The sequence below is a fragment of the Telmatherina bonti genome (genome assembly GCF_933228915.1).
Source record: "Telmatherina bonti genome assembly, chromosome: 22".
Lineage (NCBI taxonomy): Eukaryota > Metazoa > Chordata > Actinopteri > Atheriniformes > Telmatherinidae > Telmatherina > Telmatherina bonti.
In genome coordinates, this window is record NC_136631.1 from 6,717,274 (window position 1) to 6,741,874 (window position 24,601).

General features: G+C 44.5%; 1 protein-coding gene across 5 annotated transcripts in view; it reads left to right on the plus strand.

The window, feature by feature from the left end:
* daam2 (dishevelled associated activator of morphogenesis 2) overlaps positions 1-24,601 on the plus strand; it is a 114,054-nt gene that overhangs the window by 18,543 nt on the left and 70,910 nt on the right. For 4 of the 5 annotated variants that reach the window (XM_079262240.1, XM_079262243.1, XM_079262242.1 and 1 more), the window contains exons 1-2: positions 7,399-7,644; positions 22,485-22,765. In XM_079262240.1, the coding sequence (XP_079118366.1) occupies positions 22,598-22,765 (168 nt within the window). In that variant the 5' untranslated portion in view covers positions 7,399-7,644; positions 22,485-22,597. Of the gene's footprint in view, positions 1-7,398; positions 7,645-22,484; positions 22,766-24,601 lie in introns of those variants that run through there. The other variant, XM_079262241.1, reaches the window with a different exon arrangement.

Below are 24,601 nucleotides of genomic sequence, written 5' to 3' on the forward strand. Positions count from 1 at the left end.
GCATTGTGGGTAAATCCATAGCAATGGCGTTAAGGGTCCTCTGCCTCGTCTGGCGTTTATACTGCGTCCATTGTTGCAGTGTATTTCTGCAGTATACTTGCATAAGACACAATAAAAACCCAAAACAGTGATAGTTTTGTCTCCATGTTTAACTCGCAGGTGGAGGAAACAGAGTTTTCTTCTTCACGTGGGTCTTTTCCTCTCTTTTGCTAAATACTAGTGCAGCGCCACCTTCGGTGGGAATGGGGATGTATTATTTTAAAGGTTTGGCTGGTTTGACCAAAGTGCAAAGTTTTTACATAGCTTCTATGTAATAACTGGCTCTTATCTGCTGCAAGACCTGGACTAAAAAAATAAAATAAATCATGCTACAATTGATCTAGAGTCATATCAAGAACAAGGAGATTCTCCTCCAGGAAATGGTACATTTCACAAACCAATTTACTTCCTGCAATGGTGTTTTTAAAATAAACTAAAGTCAAGTTCTCACATGTCTAGATAGGCTAGCAAGGTAACAAACTGAGCCACATTCAGGCCTTCAAACTTATCAAAGTTTCCACACTTTTATGATTTCTCATGTGGTTTGTTCAGTCAAAGCTAATGGTGCCATTAGCCGTCTAAGTCATGCAACGACTTCAGCTTTTAAGATGCAGAGCAGCATGCATAAAATCTCTTGTGTTCCCTTGGGCAACCAACCCAGAACATTTAGCTTACTTTGCTCATGGTTTAATAGAAGTGGCTTTAGTGAGTTACAAAAAGAAAAAAAGGCCTGTGAAGCAGCAGCTCATTCTTCTAGAGGCTGTTGGAAACGTAAGAAAACCCCTCAGCTGCCAATAAAGCGTTCCAGACAGTTCAGCTGCAGTGCTTTTATGTGGGAGAGAATAGCTCTTTGCTTGGACAAAAAAATCCATAACATAGGGAGCCTTAGCCTGCAATTTCTCTTTTTATTTGTGTTGCAATATTAAGATGACAACATTGTATAATTAATCAAAGTCTGATAGTGATGGCCTTCATGCCCAAAGATCAAGGTATTACATCACTGGTTAACATGAGGACGCTGTCATGAGTCAGTCAGCGGAAAGCTGGACTATTGTCCAAACATGACGGCATTTAGCTGGCACACATCCAGGCAGACACAAGAGGTACTGTGGAAGCAGGCAGTCGGATGACCTTTGACCCTGCCCAGTCTGCCTCTCAGACAAAAGAACCATTCAGTTCACCAGTACTTTTTGCAAAACACAGAATAAGCTCTTGGAACAAATGATGGATAATTCTGAGGCTGAAGTTAAAAGCAGATTGCTTGTCATACATTTGTGATTGAAGGGAACAGAGTCAAAGTAGAAGTTTATTCTAGAAGTAGACAAGAAGAATTTATACGGGAGGGTGTAAGGAGTTGGAAAGAATGTCACCATAAGGACATGGTGACTACATTCAGATTTATGGTTTACTGCCTTACTGTGATTAGGCTACAGCACTTTTATGCAGGGACTTTTGAAAAATGAATAATACAGTACTCTCCGCTATGATGATTTATAGCCAACATACAATTAGACCGTGTAAAAATGTGCCCTCATATTTATGCTGTCAAGAGTTCAGGCTTTGTGAAAGCCATGGTATTTTCCTCTGTAGCAATTTATCTGTGTATGGCGGTGAAAGAAATGGTTGTGTGCGAAGTGCTGTCACAAGGAATTCCTGGCTTAAACAAAACAAACTTAAATAAGAGCTGTCTGGTCAAGAGAAAACTCTAAATAATCCTCAGAGGAACAACATGTTGTAAAACATGACTGTTTGCTGTGTTGGCTCTGGCAGCCACTGGCTTGGAGGAGGACCGGTGCTGCTTTCACATGCCAGTGTCTTCAGATTAAAGCACTTCTGCACAGCTGTTTCTTTACATGTTGTCAAGTTTGACTACTGTTTTACAGGAGGCATCTGATGGAGAAGGGATGGTTTATTAGCCTTGAGAGGACCACCGAGGGTGACCCACTTTTTCAAGCCCAATATTCCATTCACCTTTTGTCCAACAGTGCACCAAGTGCCAAGTTCCCCTCGTTTGACTGAGTTTATGAAATATGGCGAAAGCTGAGTGGATGTACATCCTCTGTGGGTGCACGGTGATTCAGGCATCAGCTAACTGACAGGTGACTGGCAGACTCTCTGGAACTACATGACATTTCCCAACACAAAGATCTCCAGAGAAGAGTGCATCCTACCTCTCACTTGACCTACTCTGCAGCTGGTTTATCACTCGTGACATTTGCCGTTCACTGTGGGCAAACAAACAGCAGCCTCACTTGTGTTTTGAAGGAGCAACTAAGGGGGACCGAGCAAGTTCATCCATGCCAAGCCATGATCTGCGGTCCTCTTTGGCACACAAAGTGACAATGTGGAGTCGTACACAAGTGTCTAACCTCTTATTTTCTCCTTTTCTGCAAGACGAGTAAAAATAAACATACCCTCTAAAAAGAAAAAAGCAGATTGGTTCAAGACCTAGTTCAACTTTTTTTCATTTGATGGTGGCATGATGCTTATCTCAAGCACGTTGAACTGACTCTATTTGGCTCAATTACCAGGCTGTGCTGGAAGATGCACGAGTAGCTGAAGTGCCCTTAGTGCTCAGCGGGACTGGGGTTTGAATCTATCCTCTTCCATGAGCCCTGTTTAGAGATTTCTCCTGCGGTTTGAGGGCAGTTACCCTGGAGAGAAAGTAGAAATGATGCTGCAAAGGAAGAGAAAGGTAGGGAGGGGGATGTGGACAGTATGGAGATAAGCTGTCTCTGTCTTTGAGCTGGGTTAATGGATGTGTCCCAAGGGCTCACTCAGGAATGCACCCAGGCATTACCGCTTGCGACTTCGTGTCATCTGTCTTTTGTCCCCAGAGAAAGATGACAAATGGCATTATGACTCCCCCTTTTCGCCATACTTCAGCATACAAATGGCTCCAGTTTGTGTGTGAGTGTAAATGTAAGAAGAATGGATGGTTGCTATAGCATCTGAGCCCTGATTTATGTAAATGGGCTCTGGTGTCTGGATAAAGCTGTTGTGTAGGGCGTTTTACTTTTATTTTTAATCTGCTGATTGCCCAAGAAGTGTTTACGAAGTAGTGTGAAAGCACCCTAACAGGAGATGGAAATCTTAGATAACCTCTGCATTATAAATATAGAGGGCTGAAGTCAACATAACAGACTGTTCTGTTGTCATGTTGTTCAGCTGGTGCGCCAGACAAATACTCCAGATGATGATAAGATCGCTATGTATGAAATCGCTTGACTTTCGACCCTTGCCTTCAAAGAACTGGGCTGTGCTGCTGATCTGTCAAAGATGTATAAAGGTCTTGATTGACTTGTGGATATTTTTCTGAACAACAAAGTCGCCTAAACAAGCAAAGGTGATGTCACAACAAAGGTTATCAGACAGAAATTCAGCCCAGCTTTCTGACTGTGGCCATGAGCTCTTTGACGTAGGAGGGATGGCATTGGCACCAGACAGCTGACCGCAAACATGGATCAGGAACTGCGTTTCTCTGATGAACTAAGTGTAATCCTAAACAGACACGTAAGCAGGATGAGAGCAGCAAAGTTAGGGGTTCAAAGGCAGAAAATTGCTGACTTGACTGTTTGTTTGTAGATAAACTCACTTGGTATGAGCATGTCAAGTCACACCATAATATACCAAATCTTGCCATTCTACACCATACCATAAAGTACCGTACCATACCGTTCCACACCATACCATACCGTTCCACACCGTACCATACCATAAAGTACCGTACCATACCGTTCCACACCATACCATACCGTTCCACACCGTACCATACCATAAAGTACCGTACCATACCGTTCCACACCATACCATACCATACTGTTCCACACCATACCATACCATACTGTTCCACACCATACCATACCATACTGTTCCACACCATACCATACCATACCGTTCCACACCATACCATACCATAAAGTACCGTACCATACCGTTCCACACCGTACCATACCATAAAGTACCGTACCATACCGTTCCACACCATACCATACCGTTCCACACCGTACCATACCATAAAGTACCGTACCATACCGTTCCACACCATACCATACCGTTCCACACCGTACCATACCATAAAGTACCGTACCATACCGTTCCACACCATACCATACCATACCGTTCCACACCATACCATACCATAAAGTACCGTACCATACTGTTCCACACCATACCATACCATACCGTTCCACACCATACCATACCATAAAGTACCGTACCATACCGTTCCACACCATACCATACCATACCATACCGTTCCACACCATACCATACCATAAAGTACCGTACCATACTGTTCCACACCATACCATACCATACCATACCGTTCCACACCATACCATACCATAAAGTACCGTACCATACTGTTCCACACCATACCATACCATACCGTTCCACACCATACCATACCATACCGTTCCACACCATACCATACCATAAAGTACCGTACCATACTGTTCCACACCATACCATACCATACCGTTCCACACTGTACCATACCATAAAGTACCGTACCATACCGTTCCACACCATACCATACCATACCATACCGTTCCACACCGTACCATACCATAAAGTACCGTACCATACCGTTCCACACCATACCATACCGTTCCACACCGTACCATACCATAAAGTACCGTACCATACCGTTCCACACCATACCATACCATACCGTTCCACACCATACCATACCATAAAGTACCGTACCATACCGTTCCACACCATACCATACCATACCGTTCCACACCGTACCATACCATAAAGTACCGTACCATACCGTTCCACACCATACCATACCATACCGTTCCACACCGTACCATACCATAAAGTACCATACCATACCGTTCCACACCGTACCATACCATAAAGTACCATACCATACCGTTCCACACCGTACCATACCATAAAGTACCGTACCATACCGTTCCACACCATACCAAACCATACCATACCGTTCCACACCATACCATAAAGTACCATACCGTTCCATACCATACCATAAAGTACCATACCATACCGTTCCACACTATACCATACCATAAAGTACCGTACCATACCATAAAGTACCATACCATACCGTTCCACACTATACCATACCATAAAGTACCGTACCATACCATAAAGTACCGTACCATACCATAAAGTACCATACCATACCATTCCACACCATACCATACCGTTCCACACCATACCATACCGTTCCACACCGTACCATACCATAAAGTACCGTACCATACCGTTCCACACCATACCATACCATACCATTCCACACCATACCATACCATAAAGTACCGTACCATACTGTTCCACACCATACCATACCATACCGTTCCACACCATACCATACCGTTCCACACCATACCATACCATAAAGTACCGTACCATACCGTTCCACACCATACCATACCATACCGTTCCACACCGTACCATACCATAAAGTACCGTACCATACCGTTCCACACCATACCATACCATACCATTCCACACCATACCATACCATAAAGTACCGTACCATACTGTTCCACACCATACCATACCATACCGTTCCACACCGTACCATACCATAAAGTACCGTACCATACCGTTCCACACCATACCATACCATACCATACCGTTCCACACCGTACCATACCATAAAGTACCGTACCATACCGTTCCACACCATACCATACCGTTCCACACCGTACCATACCATAAAGTACCGTACCATACCGTTCCACACCATACCATACCGTTCCACACCGTACCATACCATAAAGTACCGTACCATACCGTTCCACACCATACCATACCGTTCCACACTATACCATACCATAAAGTACCGTACCATACCATAAAGTACCATACCATACCATTCCACACCATACCATACCATTCCACACCATACCATACCGTTCCACACTATACCATACCATAAAGTACCGTACCATACCATAAAGTACCATACCATACCATTCCACACCATACCATACCATAAAGTACCGTACCATACTGTACCATACCATTCCACACCTTACCATACCATTCCACACCATACCATACCATACCATACAATTTTTTTTCTTTCTATAGAACTTTAAAAACAACAGCTGACACAGGTGCTGTACTAAAACTGTGGTTTATTTAATAGAAACATTTTACACAAATAAACATTACTGTAAATGTACCAGACTTGGCCAAATAGCCATTTTACATCTGCAGTCTCTGCATGATGAAATAAAACAAAACAAAAATAAAATGAGTCCAAAAAGAAATTTAAAACTAGAAAAGCACTTGGAGCAGAGAGTGGAGACCTTTTTTTAATTCCTGTGTCCACAAATTCTTCCAGATCGCTTCTAAAATTGAATGGAATCTAAGTTTGACCAAGAACCACTCAAAAAAAAAAAAAAAATAAAAAATCAGAAAAATCTGCCTGGTGGTTTTGGGGTGAAGATAAACAGCCAGTTAAATATATAAAAACAGGTTAAAATCAAATCTAAAATAGATATAAATGAATTAAAAAAGTAAAATAGATAAAATAATTAGAATTGAAATAGCAAGAAATAATCTTACAGATACACGAAACAATAATGGTGATGACACTAATGACGGTGAACAGTTTTGGAAAGAAAGATGTGATAAATAAGCTAGTTGAGGAAAACCAGCAGAAGCATCAAATCTGACTTTGATCCGGTCAGCTGCACAAAGCTTTCCATGCTGACCCTTGCCCTGCCTCATTGTCTTCAGCTTATCAAAGTTACATACTCGAACTCTGCTTCACTGATTTCTCTATATAATGTGGCTTTCCAGGTAATCCCCCCCTCATCTCCCCCCTACACTTCCACACATATCATGAGGCTGAGTTAATGCTGCGAACTTGACAAAGCCAACCTTATTCTCAATGAACGCTGATTGGATCTCAGGAAAATCCTTTTCCTGTCTGAGTCACAGGGTAATTACTAATGAATAAAGCCACATTTGGCGTGTCTTTGAGTGAGCACGTGCTGGTGTAAATGCGCGTGCTTTCATGCGTGCGTTAACGACAAGGAGATGCATCAAGAAAAAGGGCATTTTCTGTTCACTCAGGGAGGGAATTCATTTGAGTGGAGTTGGCATTTCAGAGGGTGGGGAAGCTCAGTTTACCGATGCCTACCTACACCCATGTTTTCTGCACATCATTGCATTGAAATTCACAGAAAATCCATTGCTACGTAGCTGACATCCACATGGATGCTGTCATACGCTGAGGCTGGAGTCCAGAACGGGAGGGGAGGGGAGGGGAGATGAGTGATCAAAAGACAGAATGGGAGGGGTGGGGAGAACGGGGACAATGTCAACAGCTCAGCTCCCAGCACAGTCAGCTGAAATCCAGAGCTCAGCTCAGAAGCTCAGGGGAGAAGCAGACAAAACGCAGCAGCGACGGCATGGAATCTGGACCCGAGGCTCGAACTCTGAAAGGCACAAAGAGTTCTCTGAAGCCAGAGGATGCAGGGATGCTTTAAAAGTTTCTCCTGAGCTGTCTATGTGGAGTGGCTTTCTTTCTTTTTCCTTTTTCTTTTACCTCCATTGTTCGTGACTCGACACAGGGATAATTGATCTCGTAGCACAGCCCCTCTGAAGCGGGTAAGTAGGAGGTATTTCACGATGATACTGATACTCCTCCTTACCCTTCCTGCTCATTGAAAGCAGTAGCTACCCTGAAGTGCTGTTCCCGCAGCAGATGATGCTACAGATGTTCAACCTAGTTGTCTGTTCTTAATCCTGCCGGGAAAACGGAGAATAGCGCAGCCGATAAAATAAACAGCAAGTCAGAAGCCTCAGTTGAAAGTTCTTGTTTCAACATTTTGTGTTGTTATTGGAGGAAGGACTGGGCTTTATACGTCTCGTAACAGGCAGCAGAAGTCTGGTTCTGACAGTGGTCTTGTGTTGTCAGTGCTTTATTCTGGACCGATGCAGGGTGTAAGCAAGGCTTTTAGCATATTTGTTATAGTCTTCAGTTTATTTTTAGCTGAGATCCACTGAATGTTGAGTCGGGGTGCAATAAGTTCTGGAAAACATTGCAGGAGTTCGGGGATATTGCTGTCAGAGGAGTGACATGCTTTCATTTCAGACCACAGAAGCGGTCATGTGATGACTGCAACTCGATGTAAAGCTCTGGAAAATGTTTGGCATTTTCAAAATCGACGGATGGAACATGTTGTGTAATGGGTGCAGTCCTATTTTAGAGCAGAGACCAAGGCCGATCCCTCATGTTCATCAATCACGCGGCCAGCGCTGGCTTGTAGCCACACATTCCCCCTCTCTCCCCAGCCGAATATGTTCACATCATGCTAACGGACTTTTTCTTCCCCAGTCAGAGCAAAGCGGTATCTCAGATGATCAATGTTTCCTTCATTGGAAAACCTCTGAAGCATCATTCCCCATGGAAGCATTGCGTGGACCGTAAATCCTGCAGGTCTGTACAAAGTACAATAATCAGATTCATCCACGAGGCCACCTGTGAAACTGATCTGGAATAACGGCTCATAGCTCAACAAGTCCGATGATCTATTGAAGGAAAACAAACCACACATAAACCTCAGCATTGTCAGCTTTTTTTTTCCCCCACAAGTTGGGGAAACTGATAACAGAGATATGAAAAACACCATTTCTTCAACATTTCAGTGGCTTAAAGACCAATCAGAAGATCTTTCATGCCTTTCAGGAGCTATCCATGAATGTTGACTTTGTGTTTTGTGGATTTTGATCAAGATGGTATCATTTTCCCTCACGTTAAAAGCTCAGGCTGCTTGAAATCCTCCTACATTCATGTTCACTTAGGGGCAGGCACAGTGGCATAGGTGTAAAGTATAGAGAAGAAAAACATGTATTTGCATGACTATTGTGATCAAAAGTATTTTTGACTTAAAAATATAGACTTTGATATATTTTAAATAGGTTTTATTTTAAACATAGTTACTTTTTTTTATGGTGAGGTTGACATCTCTAAAAGATTCGGCATGGTAAGAGCACATTAGCACAAATCAAAGACAAACACATATTGTACGGCAGAGTTAGCTGAGCTTTTTTTTTTTTTTTTATATTTCATTGACCATTACAGATGCATGAGCTGTGCCGTCAGGTTTAAAAGGCTTGTGAGGGATGGTTAGTAAGCAACAGCATCTTAACAGTCCAACTCTACCAACTGGCACCTTGATGGTTCATTAATGCAAATAAGAGCCGAGGTCTGTAAAGCTGCTTTAATCTGATCATTTGGTATCCCCCTCATGTTGTTTACAGTAGATTCATTAAAGTATCTGCAGGATTAAAAAGTCCTGGAGTCTTCAGGAGGAAGGCTGCTACTCCTCTACATCAATGGAAGTCCCCACGCTGAGTGGGTATCAAATGGCACGATTGTATTTGTGCCAGTGACACACTTTCCGGGTCTTATGATGTGTAAGCATATCTCCTCTGTACAGTACTTTGATTCAGTGCAGCATTACTGCAGGCTATTTTTAAAAATGCTGGTCATTTCAGAGGGCTGTCCCTATCTGCCTGGCTATAACAGTCCCTGAAGAGCATTCCAGACATTACCCAGGAGCCCTCTGTCCTCAATGCCGCAGCTGTTGACCCTTCACCCAGCCAAGCTTGGTTGCTATCAGAGCAATGAGAACCAGAAGTCGAGCAATGGCAAGGTGAAGGCACGTCAACCCTAGAACTGCTGACGTAATGGTTAGTGTGAGCATGAATGGGCGCAAACTGTTGTCTTTGCAGAAGTGTTCTCACAAGTATCTGTGTGATTTGGATGAGTTCATCGCACTGATGGAAATGGTGCATCCTTTAGAAAAGACGAGACTCTGGGGTGTTGGAAGAACGTGGAGTCTCTGGGAAGTTCTGCATCCCTTCTCTCCAGAGAGTCATGGTAACCAGCTCCGAGGCCGAATTCATGCCAACTTTTCTCCCCACACATAATAACACATCTTCAGTCAGAGTGAGAGCTCGTGACTCTGGCGCGCTCCTCCCTGTTGAAATAAGAAAGCAATTTGACACGGCAGGAAAGTGCTTTGGGGTTCAAGGGACGCCGATGCCAAGTGTTGGATTTCATTCCCAGCCTTGTTAATATGTGGGAATGTCGGAGCCTGCGGAATGTGGCATGGCCGCCTTTCTTCTCACTCCCAATATTAATAGCATAGTTATCCTAGTGATCCAGTCTACTGTACTGATGAGCTGCACCCGTTAGCCAGTGCAGAACTGGGTCAACCCTGTGCCTCCGTTTGCCTCCCCACCTGATTCACCTTCTGCCCCGAGCCAACAACAACATCTGTATTGCTAGAATCTCACGCAGCATTTGGCTGATAGTTTGCTTATGTAACATGCGGATTATCTTCTGATTACAGCAACCATACATAGTTTTAAGAGCTGAGAAGTTGCATGAGGTGAAGCAGAAAACCACTTAGAAGAGCACGCATCCTACTGTAAACATTTCTTCTTCTGCGTAGTTTCAGCTTTCGCCAAACAACTCGTGCCTCATTTGGTTCGTGGCTTCGATTGAGGGTTTAACATGTTTATTATAATTAGCTTCCAGCTGAAACTGTACATGGCCGGGTGGCTGCTGCGTGGAGCTCCTACATTAGCTTTGGTAAAAGCAACAAACTCAACGGCACCGTTGTAACAACCCCCGCTACTTCATGTGGTTTGCACTGTAATGAATGTTCCTTACATCAGGAAATGGCATTCTTTTTAATGAATCAAACTAAATGAAATGGCTTTTAATGGCATCCCTGGAGGATTGGAAAAATCTCCCCCTCCTCTTTTTCCAGTGGTTTTAGTTGAGGCATTTCCACTTAATGGATGAGGTGGGTTACTGTTCCTCACGGCCCTGTTAAAACCAACGGCGCTTATATGTTTGTTTTCAATGAAGTTGTGTCCAATAAGACCTCTGAGGATTCTCAAATGCTGGTTGTGAAAGAGCTGACTGTCTTAAGAATTCAAGATGTCATGCTGAAATTCTTCCACAAAGAGAGATGTGGTTTCAAAACGCAGTGATGAGCAGAGTCTTGCCTGATGAAATAACCCCTGACAGTAAGGGATGCCTGATCAAATGTCCTGACATCTTGGATGATCAATCGAAAACTTCCCGACTGTGCTTTGGAAATGGTAGATGGTGTAATGGGTAAAGAATACGCCACTTTCCGGAAAGAACTGTAGCTTTGCTGTGCTGTGGAAATAAATGTCACATCACATTCGCCTTATTAGTTAATGTTTAACAAAGTGGTGTCAACAAAGCTAATGATGGACCAGAGCATGAATCACAAACATGTTGGTTACGGGAAAATAAATGTTGTTTTAGCCATTCCAGTTGGAGACTGGGGTTTATTGTGAAGCCAAAAACTTTAAGAAAAGACACCAAGAAAAGTGGCTTATAAACCTTTAGTTGGGATCAGAATGAGTCAAATCACTCTGTTAAAGATTTATTAATGACTTCATGTTTCTGGGTACTTTTAAGCTACGGTGGCAATGGTTACATAATTTTTTTTAATTAGGAATGAAGAAATCGGAAATTAAATAATTCAGAATTAATGTATTACGTAACGTAATGAACGGTTACATGAAACACATCCTTGCTTAATTCCTCTTCAGAGCGGCGGGTTGGGAAGGGTTCTGATTGGACAGATGGTGCACGTGACGTATGACGTATACCGGAAATAAACAAAGTTGGCTCCCTGCTTCTCGTCTTTTCAGTCGTAACATGTAAAAACTACATAATAAGTACCAGTTTGGTGGCTATTTTTATTATAAATGTGAAGTAGCAGCTCAACACCAGCATACTACTTGACTTTAAGCTGAATGAACGAATATTTACATGGTCGTTTTTCGTCAGTTTAAAGCAGAATTAACTTTTATTCGGAATTAAACTGGAAATAAAACTCCCATTTTAACGTAGCAAAATTAAAGCTCATGGAGAGACTGAAGTAGTTCCTGATTTCTTGTTTCATTCACCAAGATTGTTGTTGGTCAGGAAGCAGCCAACGATGATCTTTCTGATGAAGACAACATAGTCTGGGCTCCTATGAAGAGCAAAGGTAATGTTGAAGTCAAATGGAAAAAAAGACACTATAAATGATGCTATAAGAGCACAAAGAAGAAAAACAATGCAGGAAGGGTCTTAATCCCAACTGTTCTCACCCATCCACACCAAGGAGTTTGAAACGAACAAGCATGTCTGTGTTTTCTTCTTCTTGGACATGTAAAAGTTTGACTTAAGGGTCAAATATGATGCTTATTTCTCCAATTCAAAGCTGAAATCTTTATTTGATAGCATAGAAGTGTCTGAAATCACTTAACTTAGGTGTGCCCATCTCTGGTCCTACAAGTGTTGGGAGTTTCCCTGCTGCAACACACCTGACATACATCTGACTTAAGTAGCAGATGAAGTTTGACTAACTCTGCACAAGTCTGCTAATTACCCACTGATTTCAGTCAGGTATGTGTTGCAGTAAGAAAACTTGCATCACTTGCAGGACTGTGGCTCTTGATGACTGGAGTATACTTATACTGTAGTATAGTGTAACTTTAGAAGGTATTTAGTGCATAAACTTTCATCTAAATGGGAAAATATGGACATGGTTGGAGATGGTTCATTTTCCTTGGTTGATGCTGCACACCATGTTGGCCAGATAAATGTGAGCCTGGAATAGTGATTGCTCAGCTCAGCTTTATTTCTAAACATTTTAATGCAAAAGTTAAAATAAAGCACTGAAAACATGTAAAACAAAACAGCTAAAACTGCTAAAACACTAAAGTACGATACAATCCGTCAATAATACAAGCAATGGAAGAAGTATCGTAGAGCAGACCTGATCTGTGCAACAACTTCCCATTGCTTTTGTCTTTCTTAATTCATTTTTTGGCCTTTTCTTATTTCAGCCAGTCAGCATGCAGTACAGAGTGGGATGTTAACTTCTAGAGGACCTGTCTGTGTTTTACATTGTGGGAATATGTGCAGACTGTAACTCCACTTCCAGCCATGAAGAGGAGCAGAAAAGTACCTCAATAAGTCTGCCAGTAGCCTTGTGTTGAAATGATGGGCTGTGACATGTATGCAACCCAGTTTTAATTGAGAGCTTCAGCCAGTTGTCCCAACCTTCTTTGACAGATCCTGCCATTGTTTTTCTTCCATATGATTTGTGAACGCTGTGCAAACACAGAACAAGTATGCAGAATTATCCTCACGCTGACTGTCTGACAGCTGTTTGTAAACAAGTGAAAATGAAAAATGTCCTGTTTAAATCTGATTACATTTGCCTTGGAGCCTGTCTGGAAATATTTAAGCAACACTATTAACCACCAGCTATTAAAGTAATTAATAATAATTGTGGTTGTTGGCAATTTACGAGGAGGGACTTTGGCTTTTCGTCCTTGTTATGCATGAAGCCAGCTCTACGCTCCGATAGCCTCTTGGCTTGGACTCAACTCTCACCTCTTAAACATTATGTTGCTGTTGTTAAATGTCGGAAGAGCTACACGGTGAGAAACATAAGCCACTTTTGAAAGTCTGTGCTTCAGGGTCAATGTCATGTTGTTCCAGAAGTATCACTCCAGTATGAGATTTCCTGGTGCATAGTTTGCCCCTGACCCAGACGGTCTTAGACCATGTCCTGGCGACGCCGCCTGAAGGCGCAGCTTACAGGTCAGAAAGCTGAATATGTCCTCAGCTTTCTTTGGCTGATTGCAGGGCTGAAAGGAAATGATTGAGGGAGAGCATAAGCAAAAGAATGAATTCAGTCAGTAAGGCGTCGAGCAGGGTGTGCTTCCGATCTTCTGATTCTCCACTCTTTTCCTGGAAGAAGCACGTAGGCATCGGGGCAAATGGAATCCTTATCAGTGACCTCCAAATCCTCGGAGAGCATGTGCAGACGGAGCCTCAGTAAAGCGCAGATGAATGTGGTTTCAATGCTGTGAGAGAAGATCTACTAAGGAATTTGTGTTATGTTAATTTTGTTTCTCAACAAGACCAAGACCCGGCCGCCAGTGCTACGTAACTGTCCTCCTGAGGATCAAATGCTCATAAACAGCAATGCCAGTCATCCACCCTGCAGGGCCTCAGCAGAATTGTCTAAACCAAATCATCTGGTCTATTGTCCGGGTCCACATGAGACCGACTCTGGTGAAAGCGGTGGCGTTCCAACGTTAAAGACCTGGCAGACTGCGCGCATTCAGAACGAGTGCAAGAATGCAGCTCATGCAAATGCAGCGTGAAATAATGGCAGTTCCTCAACTGTCAGCTCTGCTCATTTGTCAGATGAGGCTGGAGCTCCCTGCTTACCATCGAGACTTTCACTGGAATAGTTGGGTGAGCTCATTCCTTAGGAATGCACGTCACGGTGTGTGTTGAAGACTTACCGCTGTGTGTGTCTATCGCGTGTGTGTTTACATTATTTAGATGAAGGGTGTATCTTGTCATTAGTCATGCCAGTTGTTTCAGATCAGTCACATATTGTTTCCTTCCATGCATCTGGCCACCAATGCTGCTAAAGTCCCTGTAATTAAGGAAGCAATGCAGGAACAAGGCAGCTTTAGTCTTTGTTGATAGAGAGAACGAACAATAATGTGTGTGTTTGCTTTGTGTGTCTGTGTTGTGTTGCGGTGGAGGGATGCTTACCCATATGTTGCTCTAATAAAGCTATTAGCTTTACTGACTCTAACAGGGTAAGCTGTATAATGTGTGCATGGCTTCCCTAAGGCGGAGGAAGGACCATGGGTGGGCCGCAGATCTGATGAGATCCATGGGAGAATTAACCCTCATTGTCCCAGGTGATTTGGCCCACTGCCCGTGGGTTTGGAGTGGGAGGGAAAAGGGTCGGCCCATTAGTCACTGGTCAGACAGGAAGTCTGTGGAAAGGGAGGGCAGGGTATGTTGGAGAGGGCAGGTTTGGGACAACGTGTTGGCATGGCTCCAGCATGTTCAGAACACGACTAGAGATCCTTCACGTCGAATGAAGGCAGTTCAGTTCCACATGAAGGCACACACGCATGTTTTACAAAACCGCTACAAATACGGGGAACATGTGGTCATGTGACAGCAGAGCAAACTCCCTGCTGCTCTTTTAGCCTAAATGTCAGTGTGTCCAGACAACCAGACAGCTGCTTCGCACAGTTTTCTGATGTTTCGCTGTTCTGTGGAGGTAAAGTCAGATTTCTTTGTCTTTTTGTGCAGTCGTCTGCTTTCCCTTTTCCATCCTGAATCCCATTCAGCCAAAATTCCTGCCTCCCAGTAGGTGATAAATGCAGTTCCAACGCTGCTTTAAACCAACTTTTGTCAAAGTACTGAAGGTACCGCATGAACAAAGCCCAGACTCCAAACATCAATTAAACCCAACCAGTGACGCACATCAGCTACAATAAAGGCTTGTAAATGTATTCATTTTTGTTTATTTGTTTTTTTTTTCTTGCATTTTATTTGTATCATATGCATGACACTACCCCCCCCATGTCTGGCACCGGGTGCTGAGTCGTCTTCCTCTTCTTCTTCCCTCACGGCCCAGCACCCTGCAGGAATGGTCCTCATTTCTGCAGCCCAGAAACAATGCATGTGCAGAAAGTGTGAGCCACAGGCACAACTCTGATGTTTTATTCAGAGCCTCAACTAAATCTTTAGGTTTTTTTGCTGGCTCTGCTTGTTAATAGTTTTATTGTTGCCGTTTGTTTTTTCCTTCCATTCTTCTTCCCTCTGCAGCCGCCTCGCTTCATGTGGGAAAAGAAAAGGAGCTTGCATCAGAATCCCTTCATCTGTGTGTGTGTGTGTGTGTTGGAGGAAGAGCTGGGTGGAAGTGGGAATGATTGTTTAACAAATAATAAGGAAGTGAATCATGCAGATTTTTTTTTTTCTTTTTTGAAAAGAAAAGCAAAATGGAAGCAGAAGAACCGGAAAGCAGGAGTTTTATCTCTGATCTGGTGCTCAGACTGCAGGCTTTGTGTTGTGTGCCAGATGTTGGGAACATTTAAATCGTGCCGGTACAGATGTTGGACGGATACACACCTCTTGTCCTGTCTCGTTTCTGCACATTCACACAGTCGCACATCAGCAGCCGGAGCTGCTCATCCTCTCCTCGCTGCATCCCCCCCGCTCCTCCTCCTCCTCCTCCTCCTCCTCCACTGACCTACTTCGTGACGCAGGGAATAAGACGATGAGGTATTGGTCTGAATGAGAAGTGGCAGCAGTATCTCCCTTCATCCCCTGTCTTCCTCTCTCGTCTCTTTCCCAACACAAACCAGGAACAGGCTCCTCTATGGGGATAAAACAGTGTGTGTGCTTACATCTGCAACTCCAGTGGGTGTGTCTGAATTTTAACACGTGTGTATTTTCACACTTTCTGCAGACATAGGGATGTGTATGCACGCTGTTTAATGCTAACTCACCGTCTTGTCAATGGCTACAGTTATATGACTGTTATAAATTCAGAATTAATAATTCAGAATGACAGTATTCTCAGGGAACTGGGAACGCCCATTTGAGGTTTGCATGGTAAACAGATTAATTCGCCGAATTCCATTTCAGATCTGTGAGTTGGGAAGGGTTCTGATTGGACAGAGGGTCGACTGGAAATAACCAAACTCTGCTTCCTGCTTCTCGTCTTTTCGGACACGACACGGAACACCACATCATGAGAACCACGTTCGCTGTGATACCGATGTTTAAAAGCACCAGCTTGACACAAACGTACTTCTCCACTTCTTTCATCGGCTGATGAGGAAGAGGAAGATAAAGTAGCGTAGATGGGAGGGAGAAGATGGCGCGGAATGTGTGCGTCATCAGGACGGGACAAGGGGACGAACATGCACATAACGGAATTAACTTAAAAGCAGAATTAAGAATTACATGAAGGAGGAATTAATCAGTTCGGATTTAATATGGGAATAAATCAGCCACTTAGGTGTTTACATTCTTTACATGGTCATTTTTAATCTATTTAGAGCAGATTTAACTTTTATTTGGAATTAAAAAAGACTGAAAACACCTGTGTAACATGAAATGTGATTTTACTTGGTAATTTTAACTTTAATTTTTGATCAAACAATTGCAACTTGAAAATATGACTCATAGTTTGATGCAGGAACATTTATTTCTGACAGAATCATGTTTATATCAATCAGTTCATTTTGTTGTAAGACTGAAAACTATAGAAGCCTGTTTTTACTCCAGAGTCGACATATTCAGCTGGGATCAGAGGAAATCTCCTGCTAATTAAAATGTTGACGTCTTGTGTTTCTGTCCTGCTCTCTCAGCTCAGCTCAGAAAATAATGCATATTAATACAAATGATTTCCCAACAAAGCGGCTTTCATTCTCACCTCATTCTGTTCCTGTCTCACTGTCAAACCCCTGCAAGGTCGATGTTCTTCTCTCATAAAAGTCTGATTTTTTTTTCTTTGTTCTTTTTGAGCAAAGCGTCATCTGACAGAAAGCACCATTTATTTGGGCTGAAGATGATGTGTGTGCAGGGATTTTTTGCTCTGAGTGCATCTGCTCTGATCAGCTAGGAAGAAAGTTTGATGTGGCAGAATGTCTCAAAGCTGCTGCTCCACTTTCTGCCGTCAGGCTGCAAGCTGAGATCTGAGATTCACTGCAGCTCTTCCACTTCAAACAGAAATGGAGCAAAAGTTTTCATTTCTTTACTAAAAATGTGTCTGAAGCAAGAAAAGGGAAGTAACGAGTGAAAAGTGAGAAGCAACGTCATGGTGCACACCTGCCTGTGTGTGTGTGTGTTGTGTGTGTGATGACCGTATCATCACACCAAGCAAGACATGAAGGCTTTGCATAAGATTTCAGAAACTGCAGGAGATGATTCGTCACCTTTATAGTTTTGCTGCAGGTCAACAGAGCTGGAATTGGTTTGTGGTCAAAGCCATCAACCACATTTCGTAATAAGATCAGTCCAAACAGAAGTCTTATCAACTCGTCCAAAACAAGCATTGTTGTCACGATCCATAGTTAGAAATGATAAGATGTGTACGTTTTCTGTCCGTCAGCGTCCATGTGTCCTAACTGGAATTTCACAACATGAATAATAAAACCATGTCTGTGTAACCAGGTGCAACCAAACCATGCATGTTCATTTCAAATAAACCCCAACAGCGTATGGAAAGGCAGAATATGAAAAAAATGGAGCTTGTAGCAGTTTTACTTTTTTGTGTAAAACTTGAACCATGTGTGCAGCGGAGGAGCTGATCCATGACATCCATCAGGTCGGAAAAATGTTGCTCCCTTGGTCTGGAACAGTTGGAGGGGTGTAAAGAATCCAAGGCAATGTAGACAGCTGATGGTGGGATGCATTTGGTGCATCGTTGGCTCTTCTTACAGTAAATGAAAGATAAAAACTTTCAGGAATGCAGCAAGAAGGGGAAGTTGGGGGGGGGGGGGGGGGGATTAAAGATGGAAGGACTGGATGTGAGCAGTAGGGAAAAATGACAGATGTTCCTGTCCGAAGGGGGTTGTTGTTGGAACATATCCCTCTGTTCACCCTGAAAGAGGGGAATAATGGGAGATGACAGGGAGGGAGGAAGAGGGTGCAGAAGTAGAAAGCCCAGAGATGAAGAGGGGGGGGGTTTAGGTCACATATGGCAATGGACACGGTCAGTACAGGACGACTTCTGACCCAGTAAAAGGATAAATCTCAAACCTATAGACTGACTTGAAATGTGTTTGTGTATCTACTGTACCTGTGTGTGTGTGTGTGTGTGTGTGTGTGTGTGTGTGTGTGTGTGTGTGTGTGTGTGTGTGTGTGTGTGTGTGTGTGTGTGTGTGTGTGTGTGTTTGCTTCCTTGGCCTACTTTCTCTGGGCATTGGCTGGAAGCAGGCCAGCAGGACTTGTGTTGAGTGAGGAATCTCTGCACGTGGGGCTCAGTGGGAGAGTGAAGACAGAATCGGACACACACACGGACACTGGCAGACGCTTTAGGTCGTGCATTATGCTGATGGGCTTTAAAACCCCCGCAGAGCAGCTTCTCTTCCATTAGCCTCAACCAGCTGTCCAAAGCAGCAACTCGCTCACTGCTGTAAAGCTTTTGCTTTTAAAGCAATAAAGTGACTTTTTATTCGTGTTTCTGCTGAAGGAATCTGTAGGAGCCAAGGTGCATATTTAGACTGTGCTGTTTATTTGCCTGGGCTGCACAGTTTTGAGGTAGGGTTGCTATAATTTCCAGTAATTGGCTCAGGAGGTGTTACTCACTTGGACTCTTGCAGGGTGGCTTTAGGCAGGGATGCTGTGTACACCTCTTATATCTTCTGTTAATCATCGCTTTAGCTTTTCCAGTGCAGTTATTGCTGAAACAACAGTTAAGATAACATAGTTCAGAGCTTACTCAGCTGCTTAAAATCTCTCTTTATTGGTAGCAATGGAAGGGTTTACAATGAATTTCATCTTGTCACTTTGCTGTAGAGTGAAGTTTGCAGTAAAGAGTGCAGAGACAGCAGCATCTCCGTGTGGCAGCAGGCAGGTAGGAGAACCAAAGTGTCCTGACATGTTCAATAAATACATCAATGTTTCTCACATATCTTCCAAAACAACATTTTAAGACTAAGTTTAAAACCGTCCGTTACTTCTGCCAGAATGGATGAACAAATCAGGAAGCAGAATCCCCACTGATAGCAGAGTTTTATCTTTATTTTTCCTGACTTTTCTCTTTAGTTGAACATTTAAATCAGAGTTCTTGTTTGATGCAATGAGTATTACAAAAATAAACAAACTGAAGACAGTCAACAACATTCTGAAAATGAATGAAAGTTCTGCATCAGTCAGCTAAACGGGATTGGTGCGCAGCAGGATTAAACTTTAGAAAAGAGAAAACATAATAATAATGGAATTACTGCATTATTGTGGAAGCATTTCTTTCTCATTTTAATAGTTTTTCTTAAAATCATGACTTCTGTATGAATGAAGCCCCCTTGTCTGAAATGTGAAGCCAATGAGAAAGTGTCTTAATATGCAATACCACAGATGGCCACTAGGAGCCTGCTCAAAAACACATTTTACTTTATTACGAATTCTAAAAATGTGACTTTTTCTCTTATCTGATAATTTTTTTTTCTTCCTCCACAAGTCATCATGTTGTCATTAACTCTGCTCATTTGATCATAATAATCCTGGTGATTTTAATGACTGAATATGTTTAAGGCCTCTGCAAACTGGAGGATTTACAGCAGCAGTTCAGGAACTAAAACAGCTTCTCAGAAGTTACTTCCATCTTTTATTCACAACCTATGCTGAAAGGAATGCGCACATGTGCACTGAAGCTATTTTTACAGCAAAAATGCATCCCTATTTTCAGCCATGTTTGATATGAGTCATCCTGTTCCTGGAGCTCCCTGAAGATGCAGTTTAATAAAAAATCTGGTCCATGTCGTCTGTGGTAGCCAAACTGGATGAAAAGGAACGTGAACTTGAGACTTGCAGCTCATTTTTACGAGAGGCCCTTTGCAGGTCAGCCCTCCCCTGATGGAGGAGGAATCAAGAGACGGTCCCCCTGCTTGTTCTAACACTTCTGCTGGTGGAGTATCGGATGTACCACACACATGTGCAGGATGCCACACATGCTATCACTGACCTCCAGCACTCTGATGCAACGACTGTGAAACATCCCCAGATCTTTAAAGGTTACACAGAATAATTGAAAGAGCAGCATAGAGTAAGCCTTCTGATGATCCCATGCTGAACAAACCAAAGAAAAGTCCATGTAGCTTTGCTCCTTCCTCCCCATGAGGCCCGTAGCAGATTCACAGAGTCAAAAAAAAGCGACTAAAAAAGGCGCAAAGTGGAAGTGGGCTGTTTTTTGTTTTTTTTTCTCTTTCAAGCTCCCGTCAAAGCCTCAGCGTGTTCATAAAGAATTTAGCACGTGGCTAATTTTAGCTGGTGCAGCGAGAACGCCTACACCCAGCAACTGTGTGAGGGAGGGATGGCGGAGCGTCGCGAGGGAGGGAGGGATGGCGGAGCGAGGGAGGGATGGCGGAGCGTCGCGAGGGAGGGAGGGATGGCGGAGCGAGGGAGGGATGGCGGAGCGAGGGAGGGATGGCGGAGCGTCGCGAGGGAGGGATGGCGGAGCGTCGCGAGGGAGGGAGGGATGGCGGAGCGTCGCGAGGGAGGGAGGGAGGGAGGGAGGGAGGGCGGGCGGAGCGTCGCGAGGGAGGGCTGGCGGAGCGTCGCGAGGAAGGGAGGGAGGGCGGAGCGAAGCGAGGGAGGGAGGGCGGGGCGCCGCGAGGAAGGGAGGGATGGCGGAGCGAGGGAGGGAGGGCGGGGCGTCGCGAGGAAGGGAGGGATGGCGGAGCGTCGTGAGGGAGGGCTGGCGGAGCGTCGCGAGGGAGGGCGGGATGGCGGGGCGAGGGAGGGAGGGCGGGGCGTCGCGAGGAAGGGAGGGATGGCGGAGCGTCGCGAGGGCGGGATGGCGGAGCGAGGGAGGGAGGGCGGGATGGCGGGGCGTCGCGAGGGAGGGAGGGCGGGGCGTCGTGAGGAAGGGAGGGATGGCGGAGCGTCGTGAGGGAGGGCGGGATGGCGGGGCGTCGCGAGGGAGGGAGGGCGGGGCGTCGCGAGGGAGGGCGGGCGGGATGGCGGGGCGTCAAGCTCAGTCCAGATGTAGAAGACTGTGGCTTCTTGTGGAAACTCGTCAGAAAGTTTCGCGGCTACATTAACCAGTCGAGCTCCGGTCATTCCTCGCGGCTCGTTGGGTTACCTATGATTACCAGTCAGGGTGTGAAGTTTGAGGGTTTGTGCTTTTAAAGACCTTCATTCATTTCTTGAGCAAAAACCAATCTGTATTTTTTCTCCACAGTATTTGTGTACGATGGTTGAGGCCTTCAGTCACTAATAAATGCAGAAAGAGGAGCTGTGTGAGCTGCATGCTCGTGTTGTGCGTCTCATTGGGAGGTGGAATAAAGAGCACCGGGTGTTTTATTCATACAATGAAGACCACCCATGTCCTTTTTGTAACACTGATGGCTTCCTTCAGGGGGTCCATTCACTCCTCTACTCGTGTTGTAGAGCATGTCGGTCCCTGTTTGTGTACACTTGTGCTGTTTCTGGTCTGTTGAGGGCGCGACGGCACTGCTTCGCCACTCGGACACACACACACTGCACACACACAGTCGTGGATAAGAGATTTCTTTGTTGCAGACTCTCAGGATATAATGATATGATGGGGATCCTGCCACCTCCGTCCTTCCTGTTATGAGAATATCTATAAGCAGTTCCTAAGGAAGTAGGATCCACTGGGCGGCTTGTAAATCAGCAGAATGTTTTTTCTGCTCAGATTTTCCCTTAATGTGGTCTCTGCAGGTGGCTCTGCTGTTTCTGTAACTGGTGTGTTTCTGCAAAACAACACCAGTTTCGCTGCATTTTGTTCTGAAAAAATGTGAATTGTTGTCATCAAGCCAATAAAATGATTCATGATCTCAGTTAAAGTTAATCTAAACTGCTTCCTTTCTCTCTCTTCCAGATCATGCCCCCTAGATAGCAGCCTCGCCCTCCTCTCCACTCCCCCTCCCTGGCCCCCCTCCTCCACCTTCCTGGTCCAGCACCACCACTGCCACCTTTGTCACCGCGGCCATCATGCCCCCCAGGAAGAGGACGCGCCCGGGCTTGGGGTTTCTGTGCTGCTTTGGCAGCAGCGAGCCCCCGGAGATCAACCTGAAGGACAGCGTGCCACTGCAGCTGCTGGAGTTCAGCGCCCCCATGCCTCCTGCAGAAGAGCTGCATGCACGTTTCTCTGAGCTGGTGGTGAGTAAACATGCGTCTTTAAACATGGTGTGAGCTCCATTTCAGCTAGTCGTTGGAGCGGTGGAGAGAATATTTGCATGATGCACAGTTAGGAAAGGATTGAACAAGTGTGGCTTTGTAGTAAAGTTGCATCTTGGGAGGCCGAACCAAACTGGACCCATTTGGTCAACAAAGCAAACGCAGCATATCAGCACAAACATGTCGTAGCAACTGTTGGCACGGAGGCGGATGGATGACGATCTGGGCTTGACCTTGCAGCCACATCATCCAGTGAACCATAAAGTCCTCCAGATGCCAAAGTATTCCAGAGGCAAACGTGAGAGCATGTTGTCTGACAGCTAAAGCTTTGTCAGTCCCGAACGCAGCAGCAGATCTGCAACAGCAAAAGAAAAGACTCCAGGTGTGGACACGATCCAGACAAAGTCCAGCCTGACTGAAAAGCCGCGGTGGGACCTTCAGAGAGCTGCAGAAAGCAAAGCTTCACAACCACAACCATATGAGCAACCGATGACGAAGAGCAGAAAACCATGACTTCAGCAAAAGATGCTTTCTTCAGTCTGCTGAGTCATGGTTTACATATTCACACACTTTCTGCATTTTAACTTCATGTGTTCTCTAAAGGACACATCTGAGTTTGGATTTACCTCAAGAACCAGATGGTTATTTATCTTGTCCAGCAAATAAAAACTGAACAGGGTGCGTTTTCCGTTTGTATGTGAAGTCGGTTCGGTATGTTGTCCTGGCACAACAGAAGTCCTGGATCTGTATCTGTTCCTTAATGCTCGGCAGCCCAGTTCTTTTCCTTTGCGTGTTGCTCATTATCCTGAACAAATAGGATTACAGACAAGGAATTAGACTGGTTGGGTCTTGCGGAAGGCGTCTTGATGGTTGGCTGAGGCTGTACCCAGCCCCCCCATCATCGAGCAAATGTCCACAAATGCAGCTCATCCTGTCGTATACATGCTGCCTCTGTTGTCCTGCAGTCCACATCCGGTGCACGGATCACATTCGTGGGCAGAGGCTTTACGTCTGAGCCCGTGCCAGATGGGGACATGCGTCCACGTTGTGGAGAGGGTTCAGGGCACAGCTGTCAGACGGAGGAGGTCTGCAGTGGGTTGCAGAATGCAAACTGGTCCTGGCTTTGCTGTTTTCTTTTCTTTAGTATAGTTCCTGTCTTTGTTTCAGGTTTTTCTTTCACCATCATTGCACCCTTTTCCCTCCTTCACTCCCCGGTTTCCTGGATCATTCAAATTCTCTCAACATTATGCTGAGTGGCTGACTGCAGGACGGTCTCTGGTGCTTTAGAGGCACGACGAATGCTTGAACATGAGGATGTATCACTCCACTGTCAGGACCAGTTCAGGAGATTCGGCAAAATGGAATTCATGGTGGGAAACTTATTGGGTGGTGCAGACTTCTGCTTCCAACAACCTACTTTTGTTTTAGTTTTTATCCTCATGAAATATGCAGGTGTGTGGATTTGGCCATGAAGCAATCCTGACATGACATATTTTTTCCCGGTCTGTTGCTCATAAAGCTAATGTTGCAGAATGAGCGTGTGTGTGTGGGATTTATTCTTAGTTTTCGTGTGTAAACATTCAGCTTTGCTCTGTCAAATGCAAAACAAACCACTCAGGGGGAGTAAGAATAAACCTGCCTCTCAGACTGTTTAAACCCATATGAAAGCCTCCGGTGGACCTGGAAGCAATCGCCGCTGATTTTGACACAATAAGTAAAGACCACATCAGAGGGACTGATGCATCACTTCAGCTGAACTACACACTTGCATCTGGCAGCAGTTGCCTGTTTTACAGTTCTGAGTCTGTTTTTTGGATC